General features: G+C 39.8%; 1 protein-coding gene across 1 annotated transcript in view; it reads left to right on the top strand.

Annotated features, from left to right (window-relative positions):
- SEPTIN6 (septin 6) overlaps positions 1-3,677 on the top strand; it is a 47,164-nt gene extending 43,487 nt beyond the window's left edge. The window contains exon 11 of the mRNA XM_075184292.1: positions 2,619-3,677. Within this exon, the coding sequence (XP_075040393.1) occupies positions 2,619-2,628 (10 nt within the window). The 3' untranslated portion in view covers positions 2,629-3,677. The remainder of the gene's footprint in view (positions 1-2,618) is intronic.
- Positions 3,678-15,576: the final 11,899 nt, after the last annotated feature.

Here is a 15,576-nt window from a genome sequence, read left to right as displayed (position 1 = left end):
CGTCGTTTTATAGGAATGTGTTGGATTAGATGCATTTAGAACATGGATGTAGAACAGATAGAACTTTGAATGACCAACCCTTGTTAATTAATGGAACAAATATAGAAATCTGACACTATTTATATAATGCATGACTTGTTTGTGGAATTCAAAATGGGACTGTACACCTGATTCCCACCCAAGTGATGAAAAATTATAAACCTTTGTTTTAGTGCCACGGAGAAATTTTCAGGCTTGGTTTAATGATTGTCCTTCATATCATACAAAAAGCATCTAAGATGACATAGTTGCTATTATGAGAAGAACCCAAGAGTTTTCTCAAACTAGGTCACATACTAGGTCTTTTTTTAGCTACAGAAAAGTGAAATTATGTTTGTACAGCTAATTATCTCCATTTCCCTGACAAGAATAACTGGATGTAGTATTATGAAATTGAACTGATCATGAATTGCGGCCATTGCCACATTTTACAATGCTGCGCGGTGGTAGATACTTCTTCTGTTGCTTCAGAAGAACCAAGTTTATAACAATCTTGCAACTAAAAAATTAGAAACATTTATTCCCTATTGCTTTTCTTTACATTTAACTAAGTATATTAATGTTTTGTTTTGTTTTTTTCTGAAAAATGTATTTTACTAACTAAATCTGAAGTTGAGCAGTTGCATAACAATTGTTGTTTATTTTGATGTTTATTTTGATGTTTATTTTTTCTAATCAATTGTTTTGTTCTGACATCCACATGCTGCTTATATGTTGTACTATTATTGATAGATAATATGGTATATTTGCAGTCATTTGTAATTTATATTTAAGCAATTAAATTAAATTTAAAATATTAGATTGCTAATAAAAAAAATCAAGTTTATAAAAGGCATGCCAAGTATCAAAGTACCACATAACACCCTAACTAATATATTAAAATATTATGTATTTAAAAAAAAAGATTATTTTGTAGGTGTTGCTGCATCATCCACCTTAGCCGATGCTGCAGACTCACCTGTCACCAAGCTCTTCAAGGTGCTGTTGTCCAGACAGCCAGTAAACCAATCACCATCCAAGGATGGAGGGCAACTATATTATTGACAGTTGTCAAGAGACTGCTGGGTGATACATTGTGGTAACTTGATCACTACCTTGTCTTTTTACCTTTTGTGTTAATGTACCTGAAGCCATCAAGATGCTTTTAATCCTGTAGCTCGAAGTTTAGGAGACAAACTTCACTATTGTTACATAGAAAATTCTTAGACCCGTGTGCACATTTTGATCAGAAGAGTAACTTTACTCATTAGTAATTTCCTTATCTGATATCCCAATGGGGAATGTTTTGTGTTGGGTAGTCTTTAGCCAGCAGCTGGATGTTATTCCATGAATAGCCATTCAATGTAGCAATCAGGTGCACATGTGGAGCACACTCTGGACCTCATTTACAAAGCACACTAGGGGGTAAATGTATTATGCTGCGATTTTTTTCAACTGGCCGGAAATTGGCGACTTTGCAGCTAAAATTTAAAGCGGCGATGGCTTGTAAAGGTAAACTTGCCTTTACAAGCAATCGCCGCTTTAAATTTCAGCTTCAAAGTTGCCGATTTCCGGCGAGTTGAAAAAAATCGCAGCAGAATACATTTACCCCTAGATGTGCCTTGGTAAGATGATCTGCCCAGCACATATCCAGGTGCATGCCTACTTTTCGCACTCCTAAACCAGAGGTGTGGCTAGGTTTGCGGAAATGTGCACAGGGCAAAGTGTAAATGTCATATTAAAAGTCCAATTTCAAACATTGTGGGCCTGAGTCATTAAGGAGAGTAAATCAAAAAAGGAGTATCTTTGCACCTTGGCAAAACCATGTTGTATTGAAGGGGGAGGAAAATTTAAAATGTGGGGGCAGATTTCTAGCTAGAGTAGGGCATGTCCTAGATCAACTTTATAGCTTTATTTTTTACACTGAAATATAAAGTATTTGTGTGCTACATGAAAAAAACACCCACCATTTTCCTTATGTGCAAAATAATAAACTAGTTGCACCCCTTGTATTTTAACATGGTTTGTCCAGGAGAAAAATGTATTTCTTTTTTTGCCTTGCTCTGCTTTATGACTCAGGTCCTTTGTCTCCAAAATGAAATGTAATTTTGCACTGCACCACCCATGTGCTATGGCAGAAATCGAGGTGCACTGCAACACTAAAAATGAACTTGTCCTGCTCCTTGGCCGGTTAATACTTTGTAAATGAGGACCACGGACTCTTCATTCTCCAGCCCTCTTTTGTAAAGCCGGTGAGTGTCTGACCAGGCCTGAAGGGGAGTAAGATACTACAACAGCAGAGAGATGAAGGCATTCCCTGATCACCTACAGTGATGCAATATGGTATAATCTCATTGGATGCTTGTCACATAAGCTGGTACTTGCTATTTCAAAGTAATATTTATACCTAGATCGTATTATGGACATTACTATATATAATGTTTATATATTCTACTGGCTTGCATTGACTTTTCCAAGGTTTGAATAACAGCATTGCTTTCTATTTGACTGTTTTGTCTTTTAACCACTATATTGTCTTTTCTTTTATATCTCTCTGTCCTGATAATTACACATTCTCTCTCCTTCTTTTCTCTCTATAGCTTCTTTTAATCTGTCTCTGCGTATGACTGAAGGAGAAGACTGCTCCTTGTAGAAGATTTAGACGTCCCATTTTATCTGGGAATGGGAGAGGAAAAAGTAATTTATAAAAGAAAATTATTAATCCTAACCATTGCTGTTCTTCTGTGACTTGCATGGTATACATTGAGATGATAGGAAAAGGGTTAACATTTGAAGGTGTATACAATGTATTGATAACACAACTTAAAAGAAGTACTTCATATTAATGTTCATCCGTAACAAAAGTACTTACATGTAATTGCCTTGTTCCCTATGGATATAGGTTATATGTATTTTGCTATTCTACTAACCCATAAGAGCATTGCTCAGGTCAATGATGAAAAAGCCATTTTCAAAAGCAGTTCTGAGTTTGGTGAATGTGCTCTATTAACATATGGTAAGGCAGCATGTCTAGGGGAGAATCCTTTTCAAGTGACTGTTGTGGATTAATAATTAACAGTTAAGTGTAATCTTAGATTATATTGAAAGCACATAATTTTAATTTAACAATTTAAATTGCAACACAAGTGATGGCACTGGGCATAGACCACTGGATCTTGCCATGCAATACTGGATGCATACTTTTTTTTTTCTTAAATGATATAAGGTACGCCATGATCATTAGGCTGGAAAATACACATGTGCATTGAATTTTAAATGCTATTGAAAATGAAAACCTCCCTGAAGTAAATCCTGATGTAGGTTTATTTGACTCAAAAACACTATGTCCATTCCACACTGGGTCAATAATTTTAAGCATAACATTAAAATTGGTAATTATGTAGGTTGTCTTAATATGTGAAGCACTCCTTTGAATCTACAGCTGTCCTTTCCTCTGGTAGAGCATTCCATATCTTACTGCATTTACTGTGAAAACCCCTTTATGTAGGTGAACCTGAAACTGCCTTCCAATCTCAAGAAGATTGCTTTGCTCCTTTGTGGGGGCTGTAGGTAGATACTTGTATAACCCACTCTATTTAAAGAAGATATATTCTCTTGTATGCTCTGCCTTTTACAATAAACAAAACCTATTTGGACAACATACTAAAAAGTATATTTGCCCTTTCATACAAACCAGTTATTCTGGTTGCTTGCTGCTCACTGATTCACTTTACTATGCTAATTCCAACATGCTCTGTCGGTTACAATTTATTATGCAACTGCAGTATCTCAGATCTTTTGATTAGGGATGTGCATCGGCCACTTTTGGTGTCTCGTGTTTTGTGTTTTGGATTCGGATTTGCTTGAGGTTTTGGGTTTGGATTTGTTTCGCAAAACACCTGACGAAAGGTTTTGGTTCGGATTTAAGGTTTTGGATTCGGAAATTTATTTTGAAAAAAAACATAAGTGCTAATAACCAGTTTTGTGGGTTTTTTTTCACTCCTACGCTATTATTAACCTCAATAACAATCATTTCCACTAATTTCCAGTCTATTCTGAACACCTCACAATATTGTTTTTAGGCCAAAAGGTTGCACCGAGGTAGCTTGAGCACATAATGCCAAAAAAAGAGGTACAAGATGGAATTGTTCTGGGCCCTCCCTCCCACCCCTTGCGAGATTCGATGCGAGACTTGGACGACAGAGCCTCGTTTTCATTTTTTTGCCCGCCGGAAATATCCGAACAGTGCTCTGATCCCGTTCGGATCCGCACTGTTCGGGTAGGCTCGGATTAGCGGAATCCGAGCCCGCTCATCTCTACTTTTGATGTGTCCTATATCTACAGAGTCCTAATGTTCTGCTTGTGATATATCTCTCCACATTGCAAACTACATATAGCAGAGAAATACCCCCTGCATATCCCCAACACACAAGCACATTGCAAAACACATATTGCAGAGAGGTATTCCCAGCTGACAGCCACCTTTTGCTCAGAAGCTCCCTCCAACTTCCAGCCAGCTGTTGCCAAGCTTACACCCCAACCTACGGCCAGGTAGCTGTTGCACAGAGACTCTACCAACTGCCAACCTCCTATTGCACAGTGACCCCCTGCAAAAGCCACGATGTATTGCACACAGCTCCCAAGCCCCAGCAACTCCCCAACCATTTAAATCCCTCCATATTGCTCTCTCAATACTCAGTATTACTAAATGACCTTGTGAGTGGTCTGGGATTCAGGTGTCATACAGGCCTATAAGTGCTTGGCCTCATAGGTCCTAACGATTGTGGCATGCTGCAGTGACAGCGGAGGTCCTGGAAAGTATGTCAGTGGCCAGTATGCAATTGGATCCTTGCTTTAATGACCACGCATCTTATAATAAACATTGAATTCAGTTTGCTGTTGGAAAAGGATTTGACCACAACTGAATACTTTGAATTATGTCGGAATACCAAACCAAAACCAAGATTTGGTATATCCCTACAATGTATGCGTTGTATACATTATGTACCACAACATGGGAGTGGGCACTCTCGTATAAAGCAGGCAACAGCCTAGGTGACGTAGAAAAGACTCTTCGAGGAACCTTAGAATTATAGCAACAGAACCACACTCGCAGGTGTTCAAAGTTTACAAGAAAAGTATCAAAAAGATTTATTCATAAACCATTTCAGTAACAACAACTGATAAGTGTAGTGCCATGTATTGAAATCCTGATACTTTGCGCTGCAAGGGGGGGGGATTTTCCCAAATAAAATTACATTTGCGCCGGTTACACTAACCTGGTTTATCCAGGTAGAAGTCTGCATCCTTTAGTTAGATTTTCTCTGAACTCTAAATCAAGCCCACCGTGTGTAAAGGAGATCCAACGGACCTCTCGGTACAGTACCGTGCTTCTACTTCCCGTGAGCTGCGATGGCGATCTCTATAGATAAAGCCCTGGCATAGACATAAATAATAGGTCTCATATATAGAAGATTTAAAAAAAAAAAAAACAGTCAACTCATGCAAAAAAGTAATCTACTGCTTCCTTATGGTGCACAAGTTGAAGAAACTGCGAATTTACAGAGTCACATTATTTGTAATTTCATGTATTTAAGAGTTAGTACATACATTGCTGAACATAGGTTTATATATTTTATTGAATCTCAACATCTAGTCTTGCTATAATATTAAATTAATTTTAATCAAAAGTAAGAGCCATACATGACGGAAATATATTTTGTAAAGGCTAATTATTGTTAAACATAAAAAAAAAATGTCTACAATAACATTTATTATTATTGTTTATTTGCAAAGTGCTTCAGTGGTCCGAGCAGTATTGGACTGTGAGGAAAACCATATACATCAAACAAGGACGTTGAAGGAAGTCAAACTACAGGGGTGTCACTACTTATGTGAGGGCACAGCTGAGCCAAGAGGAGAGGGGAGAGTGTAGCTCAGAGTGGGGATTGAGACCGTTGTGAGGATGTGTAAACACACACCCAGGGCCCAGCAGATTGTATTATAATGTTAGTTACCAGTCCAAGCCTGTCGCTGGCCCTCAGAATTTCCTTCTTTCTGAAAAATGCTCAAGGAGTGGAAAAGCTTATGATGCCCTGGAACTCTGCAGCAGAGGGTGGGGCAACACCGCTATGGTTGGGGGATTGAAGCCAGGACAGGGGAGAGACTAATTTCTACAAAATCTTTTCTCCTTCAGCCTTTGTATTTTTACAGTACTTAAGTATTGGGCTTCAGGCCTTTGAGATTATTCCAGTCATCTTGAGGACAGAATGCTGTTTACAGAGCTGTAACTAAAATGTTAGCACCTAAAGCAAGAAGGAAATCAGACACCCCCCTGGCCCTCTACTGAATCTAAATTATTAACTAGTCTGCACTGCCCTGAGCTTTACACCCGGGCAGTTGCCCCTCTCGCACAGCACTAGTTATCCTCATGGCTATGGATCAGATGCTAGTACAGGTCACCAATAAGAAGACAAGCTGATTACATTGGAACGCTCCATGTATTTGTCCAGGTCTAAAAATTATGCACAATAAGAAAATATTCAGGGTCCATATATGTACAAATGATGCTGGTGCCCACAATAGGATGAGGCGCACATGCAATGGAAGGAAAGACACCCTTCCTAAAAAGACTTCTCGTTACTTCCCTGAGACCATCTGCTAAAATGAACATGACAGAAGTATGGATTGGGGGAAAAAAGCGGAGGATAATGACCCATTACACTGCCATTACGTTTTACTATTGCTCCCATTAATTAGTAAATTGCCTGAAGTAAGAATGTCCATTATAAAGCCTCACTTAACAGAATTGTATACAAACAAATTACAGGGCGTGAATATCAAAATCTTAAGTAAACTACTAAAAATACTCTACAATATTTTTATTTATAACTTCAGCAATGGTTGTCCTACTAGTTTGACATTATGCTCCTAATACCACAGGAAATCTCCCTGGAAACCATTTAAGATAATGGACTCTGCCAGCTTGTATTCTCTGACATCTCTGCTTCTCAAACTAGATCTATATCTTTTGAAAGATAACTGTAATCACTGTGGTTTTATTTAGCATAACTTTCTATGTTCAAAGCCAAGCGATTACAACTGGAAATTTTATTTTAAATGCACAATGGAGAATTAAACCAAAATTACCTCATTTTAAGTGGACAAAGGCCTCTAAGTCAGGCCTAACCAACCTGTGGCTCGCCAGGTATTTGTGAAACTACAAGCCCCAGCATGCTTTACCAGTAGATAGCTTGCAGGGCATGCTGGGACTTGTAGTTTCACAAACTCCTGGAGAGCCACAGGTTGCCAGGCCTGCTCTAAGTGCTCACTGTCTAAATGCATATTGCAGATGAATTCACTGATGGTGGAAGTAGGAATATTTTGCTAGTCTCCCCCTGGATGGTGGGTCCATGAACTATGCTGTTCATAAAGGATAATGGCATATTTCCCAACAGTATTTATTTTGTTATTTGTGTTTTGTCCTTTCTAATTCAGGGCTGGAAACTTGTGGAATTGCAGCTGTTGAACTACAATTCTCAGCATGTTTTCCAGTCACACGGCGTGCTGTAGCAGTTGCATAACAACTGGATATCCACAAGTTACCTAATCCTGCTTTATATGAAAATAATGTGCAGATGGTAAAATACTGAATACATATTTACTTGCTGAACATAGAACCAAGAACCAGCACTATCTCACTTAATACCTTTATGTACATTTTCAATAAAAGACGATTAATTATTTTTGAGTTTTATTTTTGTCCAGCCGTAGAAGCTTCACACTTCATGACACAAAAATCGGTGTATGTTAGTAAAATCATATTGGCCAAAGTGTGAGACCAGCAGCACATGAAGGAAATCTCAGGGAAAATCATGCATCCTGGGGAAGGGACCTCTGCAATTCAAACAGTTGGGAAGGGCTGGTATTAAATGAGTGGAGTTTTCCTTTTAGGAGGTATATAAAAACATTCAGAAAGCATAAAAAACTATATTATGCCATGACACTACAGATAACTCTTATCAAAAATCAGGGTATTAAAGTGAATCTTATCTGCCAATTGGTAAGAGGATATTTGCAATTCATTTTTTCCTGTTTTATGACGGAAGAAGTTTTTAAAGTTATTAGCTTCTCTTGAGAGGTTGAGATTTAACAGGTATAGGTTAAATGTATATAGAATTTTTTTGTTTTAAAAGGTCACAAATTGCTAGATTCCTGCCAAGGCCTGTTGTGACAAATAAGGAAAGAATATATGTAACATTTCAAATGTGCTTGATACATCTTATCTGGATTCTCAGTAGATATGTTGCGTCCTACCCAAAAACTTATATAGAGTGTGTGTGTGTGTAATTTCTGTAAAAATAATAATAATAAAATAATGCTTTTATCTGTGATTAGCCTATTATAATGAAGAGACGCTGAGCCTCATTTACGAAGCACAAAACAGCAGAGTTGATGAGCTCCTCCATTGCATAGGTCATATGAACATAGATTTACGTCAAAAGACATGGTTAGGTGGAGCAAGATGACATTTGCGCAGAAGCAGAACTATTCACCGGCCAGTGGGTGGCCTTATGAGTGTGTTCCTTGCTAAGTCGAGTAGGGCCAGATATTTCCTTTTCTGCAGCAAGATTATTGAAATGGGAATGGGGTGGAGAGGTTGCATTTTTAGGTGGGTTCCTTGTTCTCAGACACACTTGCCATTTACACTCTGCAACAAAACTTGGGGGTAAATTTATCAAGATGAAAAAAGTGGATATGTTGCCTATAGCAACCAGATTCTAGTAGTCATTTTGTAGAATGTACTAAATAAATGACAGCTAGAATTTGAATGGTTGCTATAAACAACATCTCCACTATTTTAAACCCGCCACTTGATAAATTTACCCTTTTTGTGTTGAAGGGAAAGTATATAAATATGATTGTTCATTCATATGACAGCAAAAAGACTAATGGTATACACACAATCTCATTTTCAAGGATATAAATGTAAAGAAAATGTGAATTCATTAAACTAACTGCACCATAAGAATATGGGAGAGCTCTGAACAATGCTGAGCAATAATTATTTAAACCCAGCCTACTGTGAACAGACATAATCATGAACAACACACTACTGATGGAATTTCCTTAAAAACTTATGACCCTTATGGTTTGTTTTTTTCATTGAGTCAATGATGAAGATACACTAGTCATGATTTTATGTGTGTGGGTAAACCTTGCCTTGAGATGTCACTAGAGTGTCCTTACCATGAGTGTCTGGGTGTGACCTGCCCCACTACCCCTAGAAAGCACTGCAATCCCTATGTGTGATAAAGGTAAGAATTGCTTCTTGTTTTTGCTTAAACCCTGTCAGTCTGTATGAACTCAAAAGTAAGGGTTTAACGAACAATTTTACTTCATTTAAAAGGGGTGAATTTTTTTTTATATGAAAAGTCATGTCATAAAGTTACTTGTAAACATTACATTGATCTTTCGGCGGGTTTTGTGGAAAATGGTGCCAGCATATTAACCCTCTGAAAAGGACACCTGTGTTTAGCCCATTATAAACTGTAGAGAATGGTGGATTAAGATCATCTCGGCCCTTGTTCTCTTTCACCCCCCCTTCCATCACATACTTACATTATTTCTGCACTGCCACTAAACGCTATCTAGACAGTCTGTTTAAATGTATTAAAAAGTCCAATAAAAAAAAAAACAACCTTTTTCAAAACTGTTATTATAATTGCTAAATAAGGTAAAAAAAAAAGAAAATCTGAAATATAGCAAAATATGAAAGGATGAAAGCTGCATTGAAAGATAGGATAAAAGTCAGTTGGGCTAAAGCAGTTGTACACCAACTCCTACTTGTTTATACAGGTGTCGGGGCCGAGAGAAAATATTGCAGGAAACCTCTTGCCAACCATAGTTAAGGAAGGTTACAAACTTTGCTCATTTTACCAACAGATGGAGTAGATCTGCCTCAGAAAATTAGGCTGTGCAACCTAGTACTTTATTTGTGTTGGAGGAGGGTATGGTTTTAGATAAGGTCCCAATCCTAGGAAAGTGATATCCACCAGATACAGTTCCAGCTTTTAAATCCTTAGGGGCATATTCAATTAGCTTTCGGATTCGCGGTAACGCGCCAGAACAGCCGCGAAACGTAATACACGTTACCGCAATAACGTGGATTTTCCTTCGCAGCCCATAGTGTTGCGTACGAAAATCCGCGTTAATGCGGTACCGTAATACCCGCAAGAACGCGCACTTTTTGCGGTAACGTGCGTTACCGCGAATCCGAAAGCTAATTGAATATGCCCCTTAATGTACAAAGTTTACTTTCTTTCTTAGAGACCAGCACATCTGAAATTATTATTATGATTGTTTATTTATAAAGCAACAACAAATTATGCATCACTGTACATTGAGCGGAGCATAATACAAACAGATGTGGGCAAACTGTCTTCAATGTCTGCAGTAAATTCTCAGGATGTGGAGAGCGAGAGGCAGGATACTCTGAGTATTATTCCTGGACAAATATAACCGAGATTGTAAAGCTGTATAGACGCCTTTACCGTATGTGGTCCTTGTAAGGTACTGTTTTAGCTTCTCGTGCCCAGACAAATCTATCACGAAAAGTTAAAAAATCCCAGAGCCAAGCTGCACACTGGCTTGGAGGGAAGGGCGTAAGTGATGGGTTAGATTTCAAGTCTTGTACCCCTTTGACTCTAGCCTATCAAGCTATACAGACTAAACCAGATTGTTATGTGAACCCAGGATCCAGCTATCAAAATGCTGTTGTTGCACAATTGTGTTTGAGTTCCGACAGAGAGTGCTCTGGAAAACAGAGAGAGGGAGATGGAGAAGTGAGTGAGGCTGAGAGCGAGATGTGCAAGAGCAGGAGGATGAAAACCTGTCATGTTTGTGAGTGGAATAGTGTGAGCGTAGTTGTTTGCGCCAAGAGATACCTGTGAGTTCCGAGGCTGAATTTGCCAGTCTCTAAAGTGTGGCTAAGAATGGAGTTAGGTCAACCACTACCCCAGTGTGAGTGAGTAAAGTGGGATTACCACAACTATGTAGGAGCAGAAAAGATAGAATGCCAGTCACACTAGGCCAGAATGTCAGCTTTTGTGTCAAGTAACTGTCTAAATAATCCAGTAAATTTTGCTGGAGTTTTACAAAGTGTCCACAGTATTGTACATAAAGAATATAGTTAAACAATACAGCAAATAGAGGACATTACAATAAAGGCAAAAATAGTAGAATACACAGTAAATGAGTAGCTAAACCAGCTGGGAATGAAGTGCTCGGTTGGGAATAAACCCTTTCAATGACTAGAGGTGGGGGAGAGCAAAATAGCACAATCCTGAGGTTGTACACAGGTGTGTGGGTGCAGCCAAACAGATCAGAGCCACTGGTTAAGGATTGAAGGGAAAACAGGTTTTCTGGTGGCTTAAGTAATATGAGAGGGAGAACACGAGGGAAAAAGTCCCTGCTCATGAGAGCTTACAATCTAGGTGGAGAGATAGACAAACAGGGTGACACAGAAGGCATAGGACAGAGTGAATAAGGGAGTAGGGGTGGATTAGGAGAAGAGCTGGTATGCTCTGATGAAGAAATGGATTTAGAAAGCATGCTTGAAGCCTTGGATGAAGGTGGAAAGCCTGATTTGGAGAGGAAATGAGTTCCAGAGAAGGAGAAGTTTTGGAAGCAGGAGTAAGTGGAGGCAATCAGTAAGGAGGGGCGACGGTCATTGCTTGTGAGGAGAGGGTGAAGGGAGATGAGGATGAAGATGTAGGGGGGACTATTGAGTGGGGTATTATAGGCAGGGTCGGATTAAGGGAATGGAGGTCCCTGGACTAAGGGGGCCTCCATTCCCCTGAGAGGCCCCCAATGTGAGCCGCCCACCGTGAGGCCCACCCCCCAAATGCTTACCTGTCACTGCAGTCCTCCTTCTGCGGAGCGCTGTAAGCTCCTTACTGAAGAGATCTCGCAAGAGTGAGACTCATAGTCTTACTCTCGCAAGATCCCATCAGTAAGCAGATTACTGAGCGCCCGGGACGGATGACTGCAGTGAAAGTGCTCAGCAGCATTGATTGGGGCGGGGGCGATGTCAGGAGATACCGGAGAGAGGGTGGTAAAGGGAGAGAAGACGTTATGTCAGGAGTTGCCAGACAGGATCAAAAAGAAAAAAGAGGTGTTGTGTCAAGAGATACCAGAGGGAGGATGGTACAGGAGGAAGAGAGGTAGTCAGGGGAAGAGGTGTGGTGTCAGCAGGTACTGAGGAGAGGAGAGGTGTCAGGAGATATCAGAGAAAGGACAGTACAAGGATGGTACAGGGGCATGAGGGGTGGTGTTTGCTGGTACTGGAGAGATGTGAGGCAAGTAGCCACCAGGGTCGATTCTTATTGGGAAAGGGGGAAGAGTCTCCAATAAGAACCCCCAAAGCGGGGACTGCGACTTCAAAACACTGTGGCAACATTCTTAATGGATCCCCATATAGAAAGGGGGGTTGCTGCAAAGGCATCATAGCTACATTATGAGAGCTACTAGAAGAAAGAGCCCCCTTGAAACGTGCCCCTATACTGTGAGGGGAGCATGGCTACTCTTAGTATATCAACCTGAAGGTTTTAACCTGCCAGCAGGTTGAAAAACTTTTACAGTGGGGAGATTGGGATCAGTTCCAGTTTGGGCAGAGAATGGTCCCCGAAGAATGGGAGGTATGCAGGCAGCAGAGTGCCTGGATATTGGGACATTATATATATATATATATATATATATATATATATATATATATATATATATATATATATATATATATACATACACACACATATACACTGATCACCCACAAGGTTAAAAACACTGACAAGTGAATTAAATACCATTGATTATCTCGTTACAGTGGAACCTGTAAAGGGGTAGGATATATTAGGCAGCAAGTGATAAAAAAAGGTGTCAGGACACAGTGCATTGTAGCTTGCTGCATATGGGGCTGCAAAGCTGCAGATTGTTTCTGTAGTAGCCATGCTGACCCCTGCCCACTGCCAAAAGTGCCTACAATAGGCATGTGAGCGCCAGAATTGGACCAAGGAGTAATCGAATCAGGTAGCCTGGTCTGATGAATCACGTTTTCTTTTACATCATGTAGACTTCCAGTAGCATGTGCGTTGTTTACTTGGCAAAGAGATGGCATGAGGATGCACTATGGGAAGAAGGCAAGCAGGTGGAGGCAGTGCGATGTTCTGGGCAATGTTCTGCTAGGAAACCTTGGGTCCTGGTATTCATGCGGATGTTACTTTGACACTTACCATCTAGCTTACCATTTAGCTAAACCTTGCCGCAGACCAAGTACACCTCTTCATGGCAACAGTATTCCATGAGGCCTCTTTCAGCAAGATAAAGGAATTGTCCCTCTAGGGGGTTAATCGGCGCTCACAGAAGCTGATGGGGAGAACAATATTAAAAAAAAAAAGGTGTTTTAGGTAAAGAGACATTCACAATAAACAGTATCTCCCACTGCTGCAAGCCTATGGTTTTATTGCAGAAAACAGGCATCAACAAATGTCCATAAAGAGAAAAGAAAAGTGGCTGCGCTGTGGAAAGATAGAATATTGTATATGTACCAAAATGGAAATAAGATAAAAAATATATAGAATTATTCGGAGTATCTCCCAAAGAAAAAGACTACCTTATAAAAATAATTAAATAATTTCAACTCTTTCAGCAAGATAATGCACACTGCCACACTGAAAAATAGTTCAGGAATGATTTGAGGAACATGACACAGAGTACAAGGTGTTGACTTGACCTCCAAATTCCCTAGATCTCAATCCAATTGAGCATCTGTGGGATGTGCTGCAAAAAACAAATCCGAGCCATGGATGCCACACCTAGTAACTTACAGGACTTAAAGGCTATGCAGGTAACTTCTTGGTGCCAGATACCAAAGGACACCTTCAAAGGTCTTGTGGCGTCCATGGGTTATATTTACTAAAGTGCAGGTTGCCTATAGCAACCAATCAGATTCTAACTGTCATTTTGAAGAATGTACTAAATAACTAGAGTCTGATTAGTTGCTACAGGCAACAGCCCAACCTTTTCAAACCCACAGTTTAGTAAATATACCCCCATGCCTCGATGGGTCAGAGCTGTTTTGGTGGCACTATGGGGACCTACACAATGTCAGGCAAGTGATTTTAATGTTATGGCTGATCGGTGTAAGAAATAAGTTCCCTGGATATTGGCATCTAATGATATTAGCAGTGTCTCTGTTGGAGTGGATATTGTGCAAAAACCTCTGACTTCCAGTCTACTGTGTGCCTGTGTGTGTGAGAAGCAGTGACTTGTTATGCTGTGGGATTGCTGTGCCCAGAAACACCAGGCGGTAAATGTATCAAGCTGAGAGTTTTTCGGCGGGTTTGAAAAACCAATCAGATTCTAGCTATCATTTATTTAGTACATTCTACAAAATGACAGCTAGAATCTGATTGGTTGCTATAGGCAACATCTCCACTTTTCAAACCCGCCGGAAAACTCTTATCTTGATACATTTACCCCCAGGTATTTAACAGTCATTCATATATATGAGCATATATGGTGACTTAAGTATGTGCACATACCTCAAACTGCTCTGATTTTAGCAAGATATGCAGATTCACGGGCTGCAAAATACTTAACAAAAAGTGGGTGGGGTTTTACTCATTTGTCCATTTTTTTGTGAAATTTGGGTGAAACAGGTGCGGGGCTTATTTTATCCCAATTTTGTGATACTAAATATTGGGAGGTATGATATACAGGAGGAGTGAGGTGTTTAAGTAACATATGACATCTGCTAAAGAATATACTGGTATAATAACATTGCAACCGTTAGGTTAGAAACTCTACTGGATAAAGCTTTTACATTTTTGTTTCATCGTGAGAGGGCCTGGTGTCCAACAATTCTTTATGACTTTCCAATTCACCACCAAATTACACCACTAATGTACACTCCACGTAACTTGTATTAAACACCCATGTACAGTATATTCAGGGGGATGACTCTGGTTTGTTATTGCCCGTACCAACCAGCTCGGGATAAGGACTGCATATGGTCATCAGACCAGACCATCAGAGGAGTCTTGTACATGTATACACACCTCCCAACATTTAGAATCACAAAAATTGTGACAAAATAAGTCCTACCCCTATTCCAACAAAACTCCACTCACTTTTTGTTAAGTCCTGTCTCTTTTATGACCCACGATTCAAGATGTCCTACCAAAATCGGGACAGTTGGGAAATATGTGTATAAGTGAGTTATTCACCATTGGGAGGTATGGGCCCTTGTCCTATGGGGCCCACAAATGTCTAGTTACACCACTGGAGGAAAGTACATGGAGAGGAAGTCAGACTATACCAGAGATAGGACAATACAGGGAGAGGAATAACTACTGGAAAGAGCATGGTACAGGGGCAAGAGGAGTGGTGTATACCCCCCATTCCCAACTGTCCCGATTTTTGTCTAGTTGGTCAGACAGTTGGGAGGCATGTCCTATGTACTGTTGCTATGCAGACCATTTGTGAATGGATACTATGTTG

Source organism: Mixophyes fleayi, chromosome 9 (genome assembly GCF_038048845.1).
Source record: "Mixophyes fleayi isolate aMixFle1 chromosome 9, aMixFle1.hap1, whole genome shotgun sequence".
In the NCBI taxonomy this organism is placed as follows: Eukaryota; Metazoa; Chordata; class Amphibia; order Anura; family Limnodynastidae; genus Mixophyes; species Mixophyes fleayi.
The sequence above is the reverse complement of the archived record's forward strand: the minus strand, read 5'-3'. Positions and strand labels throughout refer to the sequence as shown.